This window comes from Cavia porcellus, unplaced genomic scaffold, assembly GCF_034190915.1.
Source record: "Cavia porcellus strain 051 isolate PalLab524CR breed Dunkin Hartley unplaced genomic scaffold, mCavPor4.1 scaffold_6, whole genome shotgun sequence".
Lineage (NCBI taxonomy): Eukaryota > Metazoa > Chordata > Mammalia > Rodentia > Caviidae > Cavia > Cavia porcellus.
Window position 1 is genome coordinate 63,420,926 of NW_026947489.1, and position 22,026 is coordinate 63,442,951.

Here is a 22,026-nt window from a genome sequence, read left to right on the forward strand (position 1 = left end):
CATCTTATAGATGTGGAAATGTGGGACCTAAGAGAGAAATTTACTTGCCCTAAGTTATAGAGGTTCATATTAGTATATCAGGAACTGGTGGCTAGATCTTTTAATTTCTAGCCAAGTATTCCTTTGGGTCCTCAGAATGGAGGATAGATGGTTAAGAAAAGGAGGCAATATGATTCACTTACTCTAAGGTCATGTAGAATATTTTCACATCAATAAGTATTGATAGGTAATGCTGAGGAGATATTGCAGTATCTTAGGATATTTAGATTTGTAACTCTGAATTATTACATATGATGCATGTAATCTTAATTTTATGTAACTTTCAAAATGCCATTTTTTCTTTATTCAGTGCAGTTACTATTGGAACTGACATGCTAGAATTGGACTGCCATATCACAAAAGATGAACAAGTTGTAGTGGCACATGATGAGAATCTAAAGAGATCAACTGGGGTCAACGTAAATGTCTCTGATCTGAAGTATTGTGTAAGTAAACAAATACATAAAATATATATAGTAGATATAAGCTGGTAAGACTTTTTAAGGCAGCGAAGGCTAAATATTGCTCCAATAACCAACTTGAAAATATTAATACTTAAGTAATAAATGTATTTAAGTGCTCTCAAGTAAATATTTGAAAACTATTCTGACTTCCAATGAGGATTTTATACGGTACAAACACACCTATGGATCAGCATGATGGTACATGCCTGTAATCCCAGTACTCAGGAAGCTGAGGCAGGAGGATTGCCATGAATTTGAGTCCTACTTTATAGGCAAGTAAAGCAAGTCCAAGGTCAGTCTATACTATATAGTGAAACCCCATCTCAAAAACAGAAAGGAAAAAAAAAAACACCTATGGAGACTTACTTTTATGTACATTTTAATAAAATTACAAGTCCTCAAATGTAAAACTATTAGAATTCAACTTGTTTATGTGATTCAGATAAAGGTACAAATTAAGTTTAGCCTTCACATAAGCACCATTTTAAAACCTGATCGTACTAGTTTATATACTCATTAATACTAATAAATGGAAGGAAAAATAATGCCTGCTTTTTACCACCTAAAGCAAACTCATGTTAACAGGATGACTATAGATATAAATATATATCTATTTTTAATAAAATATTGTTATATACATGTGTGTGTGTGTGTGTGTGTTAACACTTTTTGTTTGTTTATTTATTTATTTATTTGTCTTTTTGAGACAGGGTCTCACTATGCAGTTCAGGCTGGCCTTGAGCTCATCAATGTATTTCAGGCTGGTCTTGAACTTGCAATGATTCTCCTGCCTCAGCCTCCTGAGGGCTGGAATTACAGGGCCATGCACAGCTTATTTTTTGATTTTTTTTGAGACAAAGCATCACTGTGTAATTCAGACTATCCTTGTAGCCCAGGCTGACCTCAAACTCACAACAATCCTTATGCCTCCAAGCCTCCTAAGTGCTGGGACTACAGATGTGCACTGCCATACCTGGCTTTGTTTTTAATACTTTAACGTTATAAACCCTCTGCAGCATGATACTTTTCCATACTTTGTATTTTTATTTATTTATTTTGTGGCATTAGGGATTGAGCCCAGGGCCTGTGCATGCTAAGTTCTACCTCTGAACTGTATCCTCAGCCCTATTTAAAGTTTATTTTGAGGCAAGGTCTCTGAGTTGTCTCAAACTGTGATCCTCCTGCCTCAGCCTGTTAAACAACTAAGATTGCAAATGTGTGTTACCACACACTGCCCATGCATTTATTTTGCTTTTTTTTTTTTTTTTTTGGTACTAGGGATCAAACTCACGACTTCATCTTTGCCATGCTGGTACTTACGCCACTGAGCTAAAACTCTGGCTGCCCATGAGTTTAAAAAGTAAACCTTATTTTTCTTTATTTTATTTCTCATTTTATTTCTTTATTTTACTTTATTTTTCAAAGAAGTTTTGGGTTTGCAGAAAAATTAAGTGAAAAATAGTGTTCCCAAATCCCTAGCTACTAACCCTTCATAGGCACACCCTCTCCCACTATAGGCACCCACATCAGACTGGCATATTGTATGAAGGACCTGTGTGTACACATAATTACCATTCCAAGCCTGGAGTGCACCCTAGAGCTCACTTTTGGTGTGGTACACATTTCTGTAGGCTGTACCTACGTCACACTCAACAGTGCCACTACCCAGAAGCCCTCTGCAGTTTGCCTAGTTAGCCCTACCTGGCCACCACTGATCTTCTTGTTGTCTCTATAGTTTTTCTTTTTACAGTCTACCATAAAGTTGGAAACAGACAGCATTTAACATTCAGATTCCATGCTTAGTTCTCATAAATATTTCAAATGACCACAATTACTACATGAAGTAGATCTATAGTTGCTTTTCATAAGCCCCCTATTGCTAAATATTCAGTGAGTTCTATGTTTTTACCAGTAATACACTTTACTGAGCATCTTTATGTGCATAAATAAACTATATTTAGATGGATATAAAAAGTTATGTATAAAGACATATGTAGATGTAAAGATACATATGAAATCATTTAGAATAGTACTTAACTGTTTTAATCTACCTCTGAGAGTGAGATGTTGAGCACATTTTTCTTTTTGTTTGACAGTACTTTTTGACTTGTGCTACTATAAAATACTTCCAAGTGGAGGAAATTAAGAATTGTTACAATATATGAGGTGATGCAAATTGATTAGCTAGATTTTAATAATCATTTCCCAATGTATATAAAACATAAGGTGATGTCATATACCTTAAATACATATGATTTTATTTACCAGTTATAATCGAAAATCCATGGGCAGAGGCTAGGGATTTAGTGACATAAGTACCAGCCTGGCAAGCACAAGGTTGTAAATTCAATCCCTGTACCGAAAAAGAAAAAAAAAAAATCCAAGAGCAGCTAGGTAAGATGGTGCAACCTGTGATCCCAGCATTTTAGGAAACTGAGGCAGGATAATCACAAGCAATCACAAGTTCAAGCCCAGTCTATATAGTTCAATGATTTAGCAACACCATGTTTTAAAAGTAGAAGAAAGGGCTGGGAATACAGCCTGGTGCAGAGGCCCTGGGTTCAATCCCAGTACTACAAAATAAAGATGTAACTATTTATATAAGGTTATTTACATAAAATTTCTCTATGATTACTTTCTCTAAATATAATCCCAAAAAAGAAATCATTGTGTAAAAGATGGGAATATTATTGTCTTAATATATATTACAAGGCATGATTGAAAAATACTGTGATGTTTAAGTTTTAAAAAATTATTACAGGGCTGGGGATTTAGCTCAGTGGCATAGGCTCCTGCTTGCAAGCACGCAATTGTGAGTTTGATCCCCAGTAACAAAAAAAAAAAAAAATTACAGCCAGGTGTGGTTGCCCATGTCTATAATCCTAGTACTCGGTAGGCTAAGGCAGGAAGATTACTGAGAGTTCAAGGCTAGTCTGGGCTATATAATGAGTTCAAGGCCAGTCTCAAAAAGAAAAAAAAAATGTATTACAGCTGAACAGGGTGTCTGATATCTGTAATCCCATCACTCAGAGGCTGAGGTAAGAGGATCACTATCAGGTCCTGACCTAGATCTCCAGTCTCCCAAGGCTTAAATAAAATGTGATAAGTGATATGATTTTAGGGCTCCAAGAGGGTCAAAACCCTTTAGTTGAGCTTGAGACACCGACAGCCAAGACAAAGACTTCTCTGGATCAGTCCATTTAATTTATTAGGTCCAACAACAAAGGGCGGGGAGACTGAGGAAAGCGCAGGCAATAAGCAGGACCTTGGGAGTCACTTCAAGGACGTCTCCAAGTAATGAATCAAGTCAATTCATTAGAACTGTCTTATCATGAAGACATGGTAGAAGTGAGAATGTAGGAATAATTCCTGCAGCTGCAGTCTCTATCTTGTTAATTGGGGTTGGAGCCAAGTGTCTGAAGCTGTGACTTTATGTTGCCCTTTGAGGTATCTCTGACCTCACAGGCCACTACAGGCCTCTGTCAGAACCAGTGATTCATAGAGTTCACTTACTATGAATTAGTTCCTGTCGCCAGACAAGAGGCCAAGGCCTAGGACAGACTTCTCAGATAAACATAAAAAGCCAATTAATTTTAAATCCTGCTGAGAGCCACCTCGTAGTAGTCTCCATCAGATCACTTCAAAGTTGAGGCCAGCCTGAATTATAGTTCACTATAGTGAGACAGTGTCTAAAAAAAAAATTAAAAATAGGTAAAATTATTACAGTAAAAGACACATTACTACTAATCTTCCTGGAAGTCTTCTTCACTTTGAATACACTTATCCCATTATTCTGGCCACTTCCTGAAGCAGTTCTGGAAGAACTCCTCCGTGTCTTTAGCTGTACCTTCATTGCTACCTCACTGTCTTAAGTCAGTTAAAAACGTTTACTGTTCATCATTATTTTGACTCTGGCAAAGAGCCAGAAGTTGCATAGTGCCAGATCCAGAGATGATATGTACTGGTATTTATGACCCTACTTTTCTGTTGGATGACACTTGGTAGCAGCATTGACTGTATTTTTGGTCATACCTTGTAAAGACAAGAAAAAGAACTCCCAGAACTGCATCAGAAAGTGGTGCCATGCTATAATCCTAGCACTTGGAGGCTGATGCAGGATTGTTGCAAGTTCCAGACCAGTCTAAGCTACAAAGTGACCCTAAAAGTCAGTCCAAACTGCATAGTGAGACTCTGTCAAAAAAAAAAAGAACCACAATTCCCATTTTGCTGTACCCCTTTCGTTATTATTGAAGTTATACCAAAATTTTTCTGGTTTCCTAATTTAAATTTTAATTAGTATGCCAATATTTTGAGTACTTGAGAGTTTGAGGCAGGAGGATCCCTTTAAGTTTGAGCTCAGCCTGGGCTACATAGCAAGACCCTGTCACAAAAAAATTTTTTTTAATTATCATTTCTTTATATTAAGGGATTTGGGGGCTGGGGATTTAGCTCAACGGCATAAGTGCCTGCCTTGCAAGCAGGCAGTCGTGAGTTCAATCCCCGGTACCAATAAAAATGAAAAAGACAAAAAAAAACCCCAAAAAACTATTAAGGGATTTTAAGATTTTTTTCCTATGGTTGTTGTTTTTATTTTTTATCTTTAATTATCTACTCTGGGTATTTTTCTACTAAAATCCTTTATTTTTAATTTTTTTTTCCTTTTTATCGATACCAGGGATCAAAGTCACGACCACCTGCTTGCAAGGCAGGTGCTTATGCCGCTGAGCTAAATCCCCAGCCCAAACTTTTATCCTTTTTTTTTTTGTCAGTACTGGGGATTAAACTCACGACCATGCACTTGCAAGGCAGGCGCTTATGCTGCTGAGCTAAATCCCCAGCCCCTAAAATCCTTTATTATTATTATTATTAGTCTTTTTGAGAGAAGGTCTTGCTATTTGGTTGAGGCTGGCCTTGGGCTCACTTTGTAGCCCAGGCTGACCTCGAACTTACAATGATCTCACAATGTCTCAGCCTTCCAAGTGCTGAAATTACTGGAGTGTGCCACCACATGGGCTCCTTTTGTATTATTGAGAAAAGGTCTACATTAAAGGGTATCTATTTCTTGTAAGTGGTAAAAGTAAGTAATTATATCATTAATTTGCCTTTGGGGGAATTGTCCTAATGGGTGCTCTCTGTAAATGTGTGTAGCATTTTGTTCTCTTACTATTTTTTTCTTTGAAGAAACAAATTTCAACTTTCTGTAAGGCACTAAAATGCTTTTTATATTTGATGAGATTGGGCACATTCAGGGTAGTGTGACCATAGATAAGTGCTTTTTTATGTTTGAGAATTAACATTTTTTTCACTCATATCTTTTTAAGGAGCTCCCACCTTACCTTGACAAACTGGATGTCCCATTTCAAAGAGGTAATATTTCTCATTTATGGCTTATGCAATGACATTAAAGTCTATCTGTACACGTATGGAAGTGCACTTGTGTTCTTTATACTATTAAGTTCTTGCTAAAAGTATTTCCTTCTATGCATGTTCTTTCAGGCATGCAGATGTGAAACACTGATAGTCATCTTACACTGATATGGTCAAGTCCAAAGATTTAACCAGCTCCTTCTACTTAAATTCACATATACTTAATTTAAGCCTGAATACTAATTACAAGAAACTTGGGTATTATTAGAGTTCCTTTATATTTCTTTCTTTCTTTTTTTTTTTTTTTTTTTTTTTGTACCAGGTATTGAACTCACAACTTCCCTACACATGAATTGAGAGCATGCAGTATTTGTCTTTCTGTGTCTGGCTTCCTTTATTTAACATAATATTCATCAGGTTCATCCATGTTGTTGCAAATGACAGGCTTTTTTAGTAACTGAATAATATTCTGTTGTGTGTACATACCCCACATTTTCTTTTCTACCATTCATCCATCTACTGTTGGACATTTAAACTGACTGCATATTATAGTTACTGTGAGGGGTGCTAAAATAAACATGGAAGTACAGATCTCTTCCACATACTGATTTCATTTCCTTTAAATATGTACTCAGTGGTGGGATTGCTGGATCATATAGTAATTCTATTTTTAATTTTTTAAGGAATCTGCTGTTTTTCACAATGGCTATACTAATTTTCATTCCCACTAACAGTGTGCAAGGAGTCCCTTTTCTCTGCATCTTCACTGGCACTTTTTTTCTTGTCTTTTTGATAATAACCAACCTATGGAATAAGGTAATATGTCATTGTGGTTTTGATTTGTATTGCTCTGATGATTAGTAACATTACGTGGTTTTTTCTGATACACTTTTTTTCCGTCTCATATACTTCGACTTTTTTATTTGAGACAGGATCTCACTATATAGTTCTGGAATTCTCTTGCCTCAGCCACCCAAGTGCAGGGGTGGACATGTACCACTACCACCACATCCTGCAGTGCTTGGCTGTTCTTATATCTCTTTTTTAGAAAGGAATCTTTTAAGGTCTTTTGTCTGTTTTTTTGTTTGTTTGTTTGTTTGTTTTGAAACAGGGTCTTACTGTGCAGTTTTTTATGGCCCTGAACTCACTATGTAACCCAGGCTGGGCTCAAACTTGCAGCAATCCTTATACCTCAGTCTCCTGAGTGCTGGAATTACAGGTGTGTACCACCACACATAGATTTTTGCCCATTTTTAATCAGATTTTTTTTTGCTATTGATTTGTTAGATTTTCTTTTGTATGTTGTATATTAGCCCCTTGTTAGCTGTATAGCTTGCAAGTACATTCTCCCATTCTGCAGGTTGTCTTTTCACTGTTGATGATTTCTTTTGTTAAGCATGATCTACTGACACTAATTTTCAAAATTTGAATTGTGGCCGGGGATTTAGCTCAGTGATGTAAAGCGCCCGCCTGGCAAGCAGAAGGTTGTGAGAGTGCAATCTCTGGTACCAAAAAAAAAAAAAAAAAAAAAAGATTAGACAAAATGAACTGTAACTACCTTATGAGCTACATTTAAAATTGGCTAATATAAGGCTAGAGTTGGAACTCAGTGATAGAACACCTGCCAACTATACATGAGGTCCTGGTTCCTTCCCAGTGATAGGATTATTTCCAAAAGTTGAAAAATATTTCCAAAAGATGAGAAGTATAAAACAAAAAGCGGCCTTTATTCTGAGAATACGAAAGAGATGACCGGCACCCCCACCACTGGCGTCCGGTGATCTCTCCAGCGGACATGTGGCATGAGGCACATAAGTAGCCTCGGTTTGGGGTGGAACCTAAAGGGGGCATTAGGGATGTACATGTAGCCCATTGGTCCTAGGTTTGGCACCATAGGCAAATTCCCAGGGCCGGGGAAGATGGCGTCACAGGTAAATTCCTAGGGGTGGGGGAGATGGGGGTTCCTGCTTCCAGTTGAGGCTTTCCTGGCTACAGAGTCCTGTCTGGGCCAAAACCCTTTCATATCCCGTCATGATTATTATTATGAAAAGGGGCGAAGATTTTTCTCTTTAACTACTTCATGCTGGCAGAGGGTACTGTACTGGAGCCTAGGGGAGTTGACGGGATGAAGGTTGATGCCCAGGTAGATGCTGGTGCCAGGTGTTTTAGCCAGGACAACTTCACTGGTGAATGCACGTATGTCAGACTGGAAAAACAGAGACAAGATGTTATGAGGAGACATGGCACTGTCATATTTAAGGACCCAGGTGAAGTAGAGGGAAAGGTGCCTTTGATTTAGACATGTCATTCTATCAGGACGACCTTGAGGTAGGAACATTTCCACGGTAAGGCAGAATTCTGAAAATTAAATGTGGGGTTAGGAGGAGTGAAGTTAGAGGTACTTACTCCCCCATCTGAAAGCATAAAAGTTAAAAAGGGTAGGTGTGTAAGGCTTGTCTCTGGTATGCATGATGTTGGAGTCTGTAGGCAATACTGTTAAAGAGTCCTGCTGTAAAAATGATCATTAACAGAATGTAAGGAATTAGGAACCCAAGTGGATAACAAAACATGACTACCTGTGAGTTGTGGCTGTGAGGCCTTGGTAAGGCAGAGATGAGTAGGAAAAGGATGGTCAGATCTAGGGCCTGAGTGATGTGAAACCAGAATGGCAGTCTAGCAAATTTGATTGCTGTATCAGGTATGGGTCGCTGTAACTTGGTTGTAGTCCTTGGAATGATTTGCTGCAACAGAATTTTAGCAAGTATATCAGCAGTTTCCCTGGTTGTAAGAAAGGCTTTTATGTATCCTGAAAAAGTATAAACAAAGTGAGAAGACAAAATGTATCTGTCAGTCTTGACTAGGGTTACCTGAGAAATTGGTAAGTAAGAAAGGAAGGGGGTGGTCTTATATCACTGAGGAGAGGTTTACTAGCAATAACAGGTGGAAACTGTTGAGGCCTCAGTGTGTCTAAGTTAGCCTGTATATTTAGGACTGGGACCTGTATGAAATAGGCCCTGTTTGTAAATGGCATAGGTTGACCATCAATACCCCGTTACAGAGATTGAGGACTTAATATAGCAGCCTGAAAACTCAGGATGAACTCTGTATATATGGCCTCTATGTCCACACATATAGAGAATTGTCTTACCTGAGACTTCCGTGCGACTTGGACTCTGAGACGGACACCTTAAAGGGGGCTGTTGTTGCCCTGAACCCCCTCAGTCTTTGGCAGCAATTTTTTTCAGCGATGAATCTGGCAGTGTTGACATTTCCTGTGAGGGCTATAAGTTAGGATGGCTTACCCACTCTCTGGTGGCTAGGACAGTCCAGCAGCCCTGGAGTAAGGTCTCAAAGAACACCAGGATGGGGCATTTTGTTGCCCAATGTCTTCTGCTACATTTGAGCGTGGTCCATGGGAGGGCTAGGCAGCTCCACCTTGTGTAGGTTTACCTGCCTCAGAACTCCAAGTGTCAAAAGTGTTAAAAATATGAAAAACCATAGTAAGATCTCTCTAAGGTTTGAAGGTCAAGTTTTGCCTTTTTGTTTGGGATTTGGACTACAGTAAACAAGGCTGGTAAAATTATCAGGTGGCCAGTAACCTTGATTAAATGCTTTGAGAATTGTAATAAAAAAAATAGCCATGTTTATCAATCAAAGCCTTTTTTGTTAAATATGTAACTAAATAATTCCATGCAACACCCTAAAAGCGTTATGCCATCCAGATAAAGCCCACTCTCTGATCTGACATGCCAATATTAAACTCTAGCATACTTACATAATTCTACTGTAGTCCAAAAGTGGCCCTTCTGAACATGGTGACTGTCCTGGCGCAAGCTGGAATAATCACATGGCTTGCTGGAAGGACATAGCGACCAAGACCTAGTATGGTGGGCTGGTGGTGAGAATGCTGTAGGGGATAGAGAATTCCCCGGAGAAGAAGAAATCGGCGTCTATAAGGAAGCACTAACAGAGGGATTAGAGCTGCTGGGAGAGTTATGGGTCCCAGGAGACGGAGGGGAAGACGATCCCACAGCAGGAGATAATGGCAAGGAACCATTTTGGGGGTAGGGAGGTGGCGGCCAGGAAAACACCAGAGGGCAGGATGGAAAAGTTTGCGGCGCACTAGAGTTAGCTGAAAGTATCTGAGTGGGAGCACAAGACCTAATGAGAGACGGGCGTGTTCTCAGAATAAGAAAGGCCTGAATATAAGGGAGTTCTAATAATTTGTCGCTGGCCTGACAGAAATCGTACAAATTCCTGAGAATGCAGGGGTCAAATGTTCCTTCCTTGGGCCAACGATTGCCACTAAGTGGGTAGGTTGGCCAGACCTCCCAGCAGTAAAAAGGTAATTATTTAGTTTTTATGGTACTTTTAATTTTTAAAGTACATAAATTGGAAATTAGGCATTGTAAAGGCATCTTTTGGGAGTTAGAAAATATGTTTCCCATGACTGATTCAGGCAAGAAATAGCCATGGTCCAGAACAAGCCATCACTCATTTGTGGCACCACACAGCGGCTAAGATTCCAAAAACTCGTATATTCCATTCGTCACTGAGAGATTTACGAGTGGAGTTCACGTGGGGTCAGTAACAGTTTTGCCCGTGAAAGCATGAGGCTTTAAGGGAAGTGAGGGTCTTTCAGTGTGGGTGGTCCAAAAATCTCTGCTTTGGGCTATCCGAACCCAAAGAACGTGAGAGATTTTAGAGTGGGGACACAGGTTTGCCCAGAAAGAACCCTGCCCTGGGCTGTCCTAAGGATGTGAAAATGCCACAGACCCACAAGAACGGGGAGAACAGTCGACTGGGGCTGCCCAGTGCCAAGAATTCCCCAGAGAGTGCTCACCTGAAATCAATCTGGCTGATGGTGAGTGCAGGCGGCTGGCGACAGGGATGTCTTGGGAGAGGAAAAAGTGCGGAATTAATCCAGGATGTTATCTGGTTTGTGAATCGGCTGGGGACTCAACTGGGTGTGTCCCAGGATTCAATCACCTGCAGATCGAGTCACGGCACCAAATGATAGGATTATTTCCAAAAGATGAAAAATATTTCCAAAAGATGAGAAGTATAAAACAAAAAGCAGCCTTTATTCTGAAAACATGGAGAGAGATGACCGGCACCCCCCCACCACTGGCATCTGGCGATTTCTCCAGCGGACACATGGTGTGAGGCACATAAGTAGCCTCGGTTTGGGGTGGAACCTAAGGCAGGCATTAGGGATGCACAGGTAGCCCATTGGTCCTAGGTTTGGCGCCATAGGCAAATTCCCAGGGGCGGGGAAGATGGCATCACAGATAAATTCCTAGGGGCGGGGGAGATGGGGGTTCCTGCTTCCAGTTGAGGCTTTCCTGGCTACAGAGTCCTGTCTCATGCCCCGGGGGACCGGGGTGTCTCTCCCCACATTCTCAAAATAAAGGTCATTTATATTACATACTTTTCAGTTGCTGCTCATCCTCCCCCACAGTTCTATCACCCAGCACCAAAAAAACCTTTTTGTTTTATATTTTTGATTAGAAAATTTTAGAAAGCCAAAAAAGTCAGAAAAAAATTTAAAGGTATTTGTCTCTAAGAGATATTTAAATCTGATGTGAGTTTCATGTTTGCCTTCTGGATAGGTAGTAGTAAGCTTATTTGGTCTGAGGAAATTTTTTTTTTTTTTGAAGTTTATAGGGTTACACTTGATAAACTCTGGGTGAAGTTTGGATTTATGAAGACTAAGGAAATTTTCAGAAGTGAAATTTTTCCTGTCTTTTTCTTTGTAGAGCAATGCCAAATGCCAACAAAGGTTAAAAGATATTTTCAGGGGAAGAAAAAGATATTTCAGAGGAAAAGTTTCCTTTTTTTTTTTCTTTTCTTTTTTCTTTTTGGTTATGTATCTGCCTCATAAAGTCTTAAAACTATTGAATGTAAGCTGGGTGTCCAGTGATCTCAGCACTTGGGAGGCTGAAGCAAGAGGATCATCACAAGTGTAAGGCCAACCTGGGCTATATAGTGAGTTCAGTGTCAACCTGAACTTCATAGAACCTGTCTCAGAAACAATGCAAAACTGTTGAATGTGAAGAGACGTTTGAGACATCTAACCCTATTTTCTGTTATACATTAGGAAATTTAAATATAAAGGTATAAATTAACTTAACCAAGGTCATATCACAAATAAATGACAGAGGGGCTGGGGATTTAGCTCAGTGGTAGAACACTTGTCTAGCAAGCTGGAAGCCCTGGGTTCAGTCCTTAGCACCAAAAAAGACCAAACTTGCCCTCCCTGCTACTCAAAAAAAAAAAAAAAAAAACCAAATAAAACAAAACAAATAAGTGACAGCTAGAACGAGCAGCTAGATTTCCTCCTTACTAGGTCAGTGTTCAGGTGGACCTACGGCCTCTCCCTGGCATATGCTGTCTTTATGACAATGCTTGGAATGGTTGGGAGTCAGAGAGTTGCAAGGAGTAATAAAATTTCATATTACATTCAGCTCATAATTTACTTGATGTCACAAATGTGAACTTTACTGCATCTGAAACAGATGTAGTACTATGAGCACTTGACTCAGATTAGTCAACAATGTTTAGTTTTCTTGTGTCCTATTCCCCTGCTCAGAACTCTTGCTTACTCTCCTCTCAATACTGAACAGATTGTTTAGAGTAAAGTTAAGTTTTAGGCTTTTTGCTTTCTTTGTGATTCACAAATTTACTGGGGAAATAATGACACTTCTAGTTTAATGACCCAGTTCAGGTTTTGAGACTAAGTTGTTAAATGAATTGTTTACTAACTGAGAAGTTGTATATAATGTGTACATTACAGTGTTCAGAATAGATGGTCAAAGGAGACTCCCAACTTAATGGTTTTGCTTTTATTTGAATAACTCTGACATCAAATGCTATAATGTGTAACAGAAAAAAATATATAGCACTGTGTAATACATTCAGCAAAAATTACAGTTCTGTGTAAGCAAAGTTTACTGTGCAAAAAAAGAAATTGAGGCTCTATGGACAAAATGTACAGAACTGTATAAGAGAAAGACAAGCCCTAAATCTGAACAGTCGTTAAACAGGATGTTAAATGAGGAATATCTGTACTGTTTTCTCTAAAGGTGTTTTTTTGATGTGCCGCAGGCTATATTAAAAAGTAACTGTAAAAGCCAGGAATGGTGGGCCATGCCTGAAATCCCAGTGCTCAAAGGCTGAGGCAAGAGGCTCACCGTGAGTTTTGGACCAGCCTGAGCTACATCTCGTGACCCTGTCTCCAAAGTGTTAACCAAAGGGTTATCGTATGGCCTACTTAGAGTAGCCATCTTTTTAATGGACTGCATAATTTGGATAATCTAGAGTTGAATGTAATTACCAGCTTTGGAGTTTCAGCACGCCCTGAAGACCATTTCCTTCATTCCATCATCTAGAGCCCATTGTTTGCCTGTCATTCCTATTTTCCATTATTTTCCTCTCCCTTTTCATAGTTTTCCCATTTCCTTAGTAGTTACCCTCTATGTTAGCAATATGGGACAACGTTTTCTTAAAAATGTTTGCGGTGCTGGGGATTAGATCTGGGACCTGGTGCATGCTGAATAAGTGCTCTGTCACCAGGCTTCACCTCCAGCTCTGCCCCTCCCCATTTGTCTTATCAGGATGACCCTGAACTCCTGGATTACAGGGGTCCTTCTGCCTCACCCTCTTGAGAATGTGGGACTACAGTGCACAGCAGTGCACCTAGCTTCGGAGCAAGTATTTGCTGGCATCTCCAGGTTACACCTCCTTCATAGACCCTCTCCTCAACTTCCTGTATTGGACTTCTGACTCCGAAGTTCTTTCTTGACACACTTAAAATTCAACATTTTATTCTCTCACATGCAAACCTACTCTGGGAGTCTCCCATGTCATTAAGAAGCAGGTTTTTCTACAGTCTGTTCTGACTGAGGCATGTGATTCATTGCTTTAGTACACACTTTATTCTTAGCATACATTTTAAATGTCTTATACCTTACTGTTAAATGAAATATTCTTAGCTGGATAGAGTGGCACATGCCTATGCCAGGGGGCTCTGGAGGCTAAGCCAGGAAGATTAATGGTTTGTGGTGAGCCTGGGCATCTCGGCAAGGCCCTGTCTCAAAAAATAAAAAGGGGGCCAGGGGAATAGCTCAGTGGCTCAATTGCCTGCCTGGCAAGTACCAGATCCTGAATTTGATTCATAGTACCCCTCCCGCACCCCCCCCAAAAAAAGCTGAGAATATAGCTCTGTAATAGAGTGCTTGCCCACCATATACAAAGCTCTGGGGTCAATCCCTATTACCACAAAATAAACAAATATGGTGCTAGCCTTAAAATATTACATGTGTAATTTTGGTGGCCCAGAATTAGTTTTGGGTGTGACTGACCTTTTTTTTTTTTTTGATGCCAGGGATCGAACTCACGACCTTGAGCTTGCCAGGCAGATGCTTATGGCACTGAGCTAAATCCCCGGCCCCTGACTGACTTTTTTTAAAAATTCATCTTTGCTGGTTGTAGTGGCACATGCCTGTAATCCCAGCACTCAGGAGACTGAGGCAAGAGGATCACCACAAATTCGAGACCAGCTTGGGCTATGTAATGAATTCAGGGTCAGGCACATTTTAGCTATTCCCCACGGGAGTTCTTTTGACTGTTCGATTAGTTGTTCCATGCATGAAAGACTATAAAATTTTTATTTAGCAAGAATATCATTGCCCAAATGGATCTTTCTACGGTGACAGAAATGTTTTATATTTGCATTTTACAATATGGTAACCAATAGCTGCATTTGTCTCTGAAGGACTAGAAATGTGGCTAGTGTAACTGAGGAACTGAATTTTTTTTAAATTTTATTTTAAATCAAGTAAAACTAAATATAACAAAACAACAAAGCAAATGAGAAGAAAACAATGTAAGTAACAGATGTCAAAGTAAGACAACAGGAGATCATCACTGGCTATCATATTGTCTCTTGTTTTCTTCTAAATAGTTGTTCATATCTTCACACACAACAAATTCATACAAAACAAAATAGTATTAAACTGATCAGAGGGCTGGGGATTTAGCTCAGTGGCATAAGCACCTTCCTTGCAAGTGTGCGGTCATGAGTTCGATCCTCGGTACCGATAAAAACGAAAAAGACAAAAAAAAAGAAAAAATTTGTTTATCATGTTGCATACTAAATATTGAACAAATCATAACATTAATAAAATATATTACAATTTAAAAAAAAATAAACTGATCAGAACAGAATGATGAAGGCATTATAGACCTTCAAAACCGGACAATAAGGAAATCAACAATGGCTACCATAATATCTCTTGTTCTCTTCAATAGCTGTCTATACCTTCATATATGCTGAAATTAAACAATACAAAAACTAAAATCAGTCTGAACCAAGAATAGTATTGTTGGATTTTACTGCATGACGCAATGGAATCAGCACTGGATAACATAGTGTCTCTTTTTCTTCAAAGTAGCTATTAATTTCATCATGCATTATATAATCGATTCTCAAATTGTTTAGGAGAAGTTCTACGCATGTGTGAATCTCTTCATGTATACCTATCTTTTTAAATTTCATTTGATTTTAAATATTTTAAATTTATGGCCAAGTATGGTAGCACATGCCTATAATCCCAGCACGTGGGAGGCAGGATGGCACCATGAATTTGAGGCCAGTTTTGACTAGTGAGTTCAGGGTCAACCCAAATTGCATAGCAAGACCCTTTCTATAAATTAAATAAATAAATACATACATACATAAAATTACGCAGCCTGTGCAGCTAGTAGATACCACACTACAGTACAAAACTAGGATACTACATTCATAATTTTTAGGATATAAATGATAGAAATCAGCTGGGCAGGGTAGTGCACTAAAAGGTTGAGGCAAAAGATCACAAGTTCAAGGCTGGCCTGTACGTCTTAGAAAGACCCAAAACAATAACTTAAAATTAATATGAAAAGAAAAAATAACAAATCAGTTTAAACAAGCTTGAGAAAAAAACACTAGATGGAATGATGGTAAATTGGATAAACATTGAATCCAGAGGCACAAAGAGATTAAAAATTGCCTCATCCTTAGGTCTCTTTTGTATTTTGGGTCTTATCCTCTTCTGCTTTAGATGGATTTTGTCCTAGTGGAACTGGCAACTATAAATTCATATTCTACTTGCACTGCCACTCTAAGGAGGCCTGTCCTCTCAATGATCTTCAAGAGAAAAGTCTCAGATAAAGATACGATTGGCCAGTGCTGGGGATTTAGCTCAGCAGCATAAGCGCCTGCCTTGCAAGCAGGCAGTCGTGAGTTCGATCCCCGGTACCTATAAAAAAGGAAAAAGACAAAAAAAAAGATACCATTAGCCAACATGGAGCATATGTACAATCTGGAATCAAGATGTTAGGATCAGCCAAACCTAGATTGTCTGCCTCCTCCGGAAGGATGAACAGAGTGGGTGTTATGATTGATGGCTTATCAGAACAATATGGAGTAAGGATGATACAGATTTCTACAGGGAATTAAAGATAGCTGGGGTAGATCAAAATAACTATCTATGGTAAGTGCTGTTGTTTCTATAAGTGGGGCGTGGTGGTGAAGGTCATAATCCCAGCGTGTGGGAGACTGAGGCAGGAGGATCATGTGAGTTCAAGGCCAGCCTGAACTACAGAGTAACACCTTGTCTCAGAAACAAACAAAAAAACCAAAATCAATGTTTTTCTATTTCAGTTAGGAGTGTTAAATATGAACCTCAAGCTCTTTATTTTAAAAACAGTAAAAGGGTAGAAATAATACATAATTAAAAAAAAAAAGAAATTACTAGTTGATAATTACATATTTTCTTCTTAGAATCAAGCTCTTTTTATTCTTCTGTACCAGGAATCAAGCTCGGGACCTTGCAGTTACCAGGGAAGCACTATTCCACTGAGCTATATCCCTGACCCTATTAAAATGATTAAATTATCATATGGCTATTCCGTGGAGTATTTTGAAATCTTTTAAAATCATCATATTGGAATAAAATCAGTGGATTCTATCAATGTCAGTGTCCTGGTTATGATGTGGTACTATAATTTTGCAAGAGGTTACCACTGGGAAATTTGGATAAAGGATACATAGATCTTTCTGTGTCGTTTCTTTTTTTTTTTCTTCCCTCTGTATTATTTCTTACAGCTTCATGTGATTCTACAGTTACCTTAAGGTAGAAAGGTTAACTAATATTTAAATCATAATTCTAAACGTGTCAATATATTTTTATTTATGTAAAAAAAAGGCTAAAATTTGTATGTAAACGGTATTCAGTTATGCATGTGAGAAGAAGGATACAGAAATAACACCCAATGAGAATGAGAATATTTTACTGTTCATTATTCAGAGTAATGAAACTGAAATCTCATATGGAGGTGGAAATTTTTATGGTAGTCTTATAATATATCATCTTATAGTATTGCTTAGCGGTTATATCTGAGTTGTTGGATATTACATGATTTTTTTCTTTTTTATAGTTTGTCTCATTTTTTAAGTGCCCTGTAGGAATATACTCTTACTTTTCTAATCAATAGAGTAAAAATTATTTTTAAAGAAGGTACATTTAAAAAATCTTGCTTTCTCAGCATGCCAATGTGAAGGAAAAGATACCCGAATTCCATTACTGAAGGAAGTTTTTGAGGCCTTTCCTAACACCCCCATTAACATCGATATCAAAGTCAACAACAATGTGCTGATTAAGAAGGTACTTAAGACATTGCCTCCTCTTGGTGTGTTGCATCCAGTTTCACAAACTAAAAGGTTAGAGTAGATGACTGTATAGATGACAGTGTTCAAGGAAACAGGATACTCCGGGGGTTGGCGTTATTGTAAATAATGCCTAGTAGAGGTCACTTGAGTTTAGGAAAGTCTGTTTCAGAGTGACTTGGGATGTCTCAGTTGTGGGTAAAAGTAAGCTGTGGATAAACTGGGCATAGTGGCACTTGCCTGTAATCTCAGCACTTGGGAGGCTAAGGCAGGAGGATCATTGTGAATCTGAGGCCAGCGTGGGCTACATAGTGAGCTCCAGACCAGCCTGAACCACATAGCAAGACCCTGCCTAAAAAAAAAAGTAAGGTATGCACCAGTTATCCTGGCATTTGTATAACTAATTTCTAGTTTAGCATTTCAGTTGTGATTATTTTATATCAAATTACTAAGTAGTTATATTCTATGAAATAAGTTATATAATGGTAAAATATAAATATTTGTCTATAAAATACAAATTTATTTAGCAATTTTTTCCAAAATTTTACACTAACAGCTGGAAAATAGTTACTTGTAACCTACTTTGTAAGTAAAATGATACAAATAGATTTACAAATAGGCAGATGCATAAATTTTTGAATTTTCACCTGTAGGTTTCAGAATTGGTGAAGCAGTATAAGCGAGAACACTTAACAGTATGGGGTAATGCCAGTTATGAAATTGTAGAAAAGTGCTACAAAGAGGTAAGCCTTAAAAATAATACAAAATCATCTGTTTTCACTGTTATCATGTGTCTGTCAAGTCATTCCAGCAATAATTTTTAAAACTTCTTTTATTTCATAGCCTGCATACAAAGACAGATAATACTGAATGGAAGTAGGTATCTAAAATGTTTGCTTATGAACATAATCAATTTTAACCTTGCAATTTAAGTTCATTGGTTCACAGAATTATTTTCACAGCCTAATAATTTATTAGCATTTTATGTACATTATAAAACAAAATATGAATCCCATTTTCAACGTCTAGTTTTATTAGGCAATTGAATTTTTTATGTAATTTTAAATCAAAGTATATAGTCTATGAACTTCTTTTTGCCCTATCTCTCAAATAGACTTCAGTTAAGCCAAGAACATAATTTGGGGTATTATAAAGCAGAGCCATCTACTCATTAAAAATTTTCTGCTTGGAGGAAATAAATCTATAAAAATTAATTTGAGCCAGTGCAGTAGCACATGTCTGTCATCTTAGCACTCCAGAGGCTGAGGCAGAAGGATTGCTGTGAGTTCAAGGCCAGCCTGGGCTTTCTCAAAAAAAGTTAATTTGATATTTTTTGAAATGATAGTCAGCTAAGAGAATTGGAAATTCAAATGGTTTCAAAAATTATAAGCATGGTAGACTCCTTTTATTGTACATGTGACACCATAGTGCAGAAGTATCATGACAGAAGTGGTAATTCTCATATACAGAGAACTCTTCTGGGACAGTTCTTTCTTCCTGGCAAACAAGGCAGAAATATCCGTGATCAGCACCAGTGTAGCCTACAGTGCAGTGGAGGCACTTTCTGTGGCAGGAAGATTTTCTTTATGTGCAGCACGCTCTGCAAGGTCCCACCCAAGGTAGCTTGTGTTCGGAGGGAACTGAGCAATTACTCAGCCTTGCAGCCTCAGCTCCTAAGAGCTTAGATCTAGAACTTCTCTAGGACAAATCACTGTCTAATGATTTTCAAATGTTATGTACTGGAGGCCTCATGACCTGCTGATGTTCTTACATCATCAAACACATTTTCAAATAAATGATGATACTGACAGCTGGAAAGGAGACAGAGAAACTGGGTCTTTTACAAGTTGCTGGTAGTGAATGTGAAATTGTACAGCCACTCTCTTTAGTAGTTAGCTTTTTATAAAACTAAACACACATTACCTTGTGAACCAACGTCACCATAGTCATTTATCCCAGAAAAATGAAAGAACATACACGAATATCTGTACCTAAAGTTTTTAAATTTGTAATTTGTGCTAGTACATGTTTTCAGTGCATAATGATTACATTCATTTTGTTCCAGAATTTTTATAGGTGCTTTATTTGTAATAGCAAACTGCTGAAAAGCCGGGCATGGTGGCTCACGCCTGTAATTCTAGCACTCGAGAGGCTGAGGTGGGAGGATCGTTGTGAGTTCGAGACCAGCCTGGGCTACAAAGTGAGCTCAAGGCCAGCCTGAACTGCATAGCGAGACCCTTCTCAAAAAAAAAAAAAAAAAAAAAAAAAAAAAAAGCAAACTACTGGAGAAAACCAAATGTCCTCATTAGGCAAATAGCAGAACAAACTGGTAGATCTATACAATGGGATACTAAATTAATGAAAGAGAGTGAGCTGTTAATACCTGCAACAACCTGGATGGTGCTTAAGGGCATTATGTTTAGTAAAAATACCAGGCTCAAGATCATATACAGTAAAAACAAATTACACATGCTGTATGATTTCATTTATATAATATTCTCAAAACTGTAAACATGGAGAGCTGATTAATGGTTGCCAGGGGACATGGACTGAGAATAGGGTAGCTAGTTGGCATTAATTCTAGGAGATGGCATGAGGGAATTTGTATGGTGATGAAACAGTTTTGTATCTTGCTTATGGTGGCTACATGGATCTACACATGGAATAAAATTACATAGAACACATACACACACACACACACACACACACACACACACACAGATGAAGAGAGTTTTTAAAATGGTAACCCAGGGGCTGGGGATTTAGCTCAGCGGCAAAGCACCTGCCTTGCAAGCAGGCAGTCGTGAGTTTGATTCCCAGTACCGATAGAAAGGAAAAAGACAAAAAAAAAAAAAAAAAAAAAAAAAAGGTAACCCAATCCCACCCCCAAAAGGGAGAAAACTGAATAGAGTTTGTGATCTGAATTAATAATGATACACCATTCCAGGCATGGTGGTGCATGCCTATAATCCCAGCATTCAGGAAGGTGAGGCAGAAGAATCCCCATTGGGCCACATAAGCGAGTGCCAGCCTACACTACATAGTGAGACCCTGTCTGAAAAAAACCCAATGATAATAAACCAGAATCAATTCCTGGTTTGAACTTGTAATGCAGTTACATCAAATGTCACCTTTTGGGGAAACTGCGAGAAGGAAGAATGAGACTCCCCCAGTTTTGTTTTGTGTTTAAAGGAAGTAAAACAGGACAGTAAAATGAAACAAAACAGTAACAGGACAGTAAGAAATCCATAATCATTACTATAATACATATTGTTATTCTCTAAATAGTTGCCTAGACTACAGGCCTCAGACTTCCACAGTTGATCAAATAGCTTAAATGTTAAGTGGCTTTGTTTGCCTACTTCAGTTATTATCATCTCAGCCCGTATTGTGCCCGGTTGCTCACAGATGTGGGTGGAAGCAGCAGATGGAGGCGGCTTCTTTGCTGCTTCTCCCGGTTCGGCAGGCCCACAGCAACCCACAGCGGCACACAGGGAGGCCACACCTTCCTTGCTGTTTCTTCCGAGCCAGTAGGGGCTCCCAAGGCACACAGGGAGGTTGCTCAGCTTCCTTGCTGCTTCTCTCTCACTAATAGGGCTTCTACCAGCACACAAGGAGGCTGCATGGCCTCCCTGCTGCTTCTCTCTGGCAACTGGCAGGTCCTCCACTGGTGTACCTAGACTCCCCCAGTTCTGAACTTCTTGTGAATCTATAATTATTTCAAAAATTTAAAAATTTCTCCTGGCCCACATTCACAGAATTTTTCCTTTGATTCACATTCTTCATTTTTTTTGGAAGCCTTTAGCTTTCTGTTATTTTAGAATTTGGGGGGAATCAAACTCATGACCTCATGCTTGCTAGCCAGGCACTCAACGCCACTGAGCTAAATCCCCAGTCCTGTTATTTTAGAATTTAAAAACTTTAAAAACTTTTCTTTAGTAACATTCAAGTATCACAGTAAAAATATCTCAATAATTCCATTCATATTATCATCATGCTATTTAATTGATTTTTGTTTGTTTGTTTTTGGTCTTTGAGACAGGGTTTCACTATTCAGTCCAGGCTGAATTTGAACTCAGGATCAAAGTATTGTAGACTAGGCTGGCTTTGAACTTGTAGTGATCCTGATCCTTCTGCCTCAGCCACTAAGAGCTGGGGTTACAAGATGTGTACCATCATGCCTGACCTTGATCCATGTTTTTTTTCCCCTTTTTTTTTCTTTTTATTGGTACCGGGGATCGAACTCACGACTGCCTTGCTTGCAAGGCAGGTGCTTATGCCACTGAGCTAAATCCCCAGCCCTTGATCCATGTTTTATAGTTTGTATATATGATCTAACAGACTTTTACATTAGTCATTTAATTTCCAGATGCTATAAACTTAAACTATAAAAGTAACAAGAAGTGTAATACACAGTGATGATGGAAGACATATGTGGTACTGATT

At 38.6% G+C, this 22,026-nt stretch overlaps 1 protein-coding gene across 2 annotated transcripts in view; it reads left to right on the top strand.

Moving 5' to 3' along the window:
* Positions 1-22,026, top strand: part of Gdpd1 (glycerophosphodiester phosphodiesterase domain containing 1) — a 53,541-nt gene that overhangs the window by 22,315 nt on the left and 9,200 nt on the right. For both annotated transcript variants that reach the window (XM_003469549.5, XM_063250867.1), the window contains exons 3-6: positions 350-485; positions 5,825-5,870; positions 17,460-17,578; positions 18,234-18,323. In XM_003469549.5, the coding sequence (XP_003469597.2) occupies positions 350-485; positions 5,825-5,870; positions 17,460-17,578; positions 18,234-18,323 (391 nt within the window). The remainder of the gene's footprint in view (positions 1-349; positions 486-5,824; positions 5,871-17,459; positions 17,579-18,233; positions 18,324-22,026) is intronic.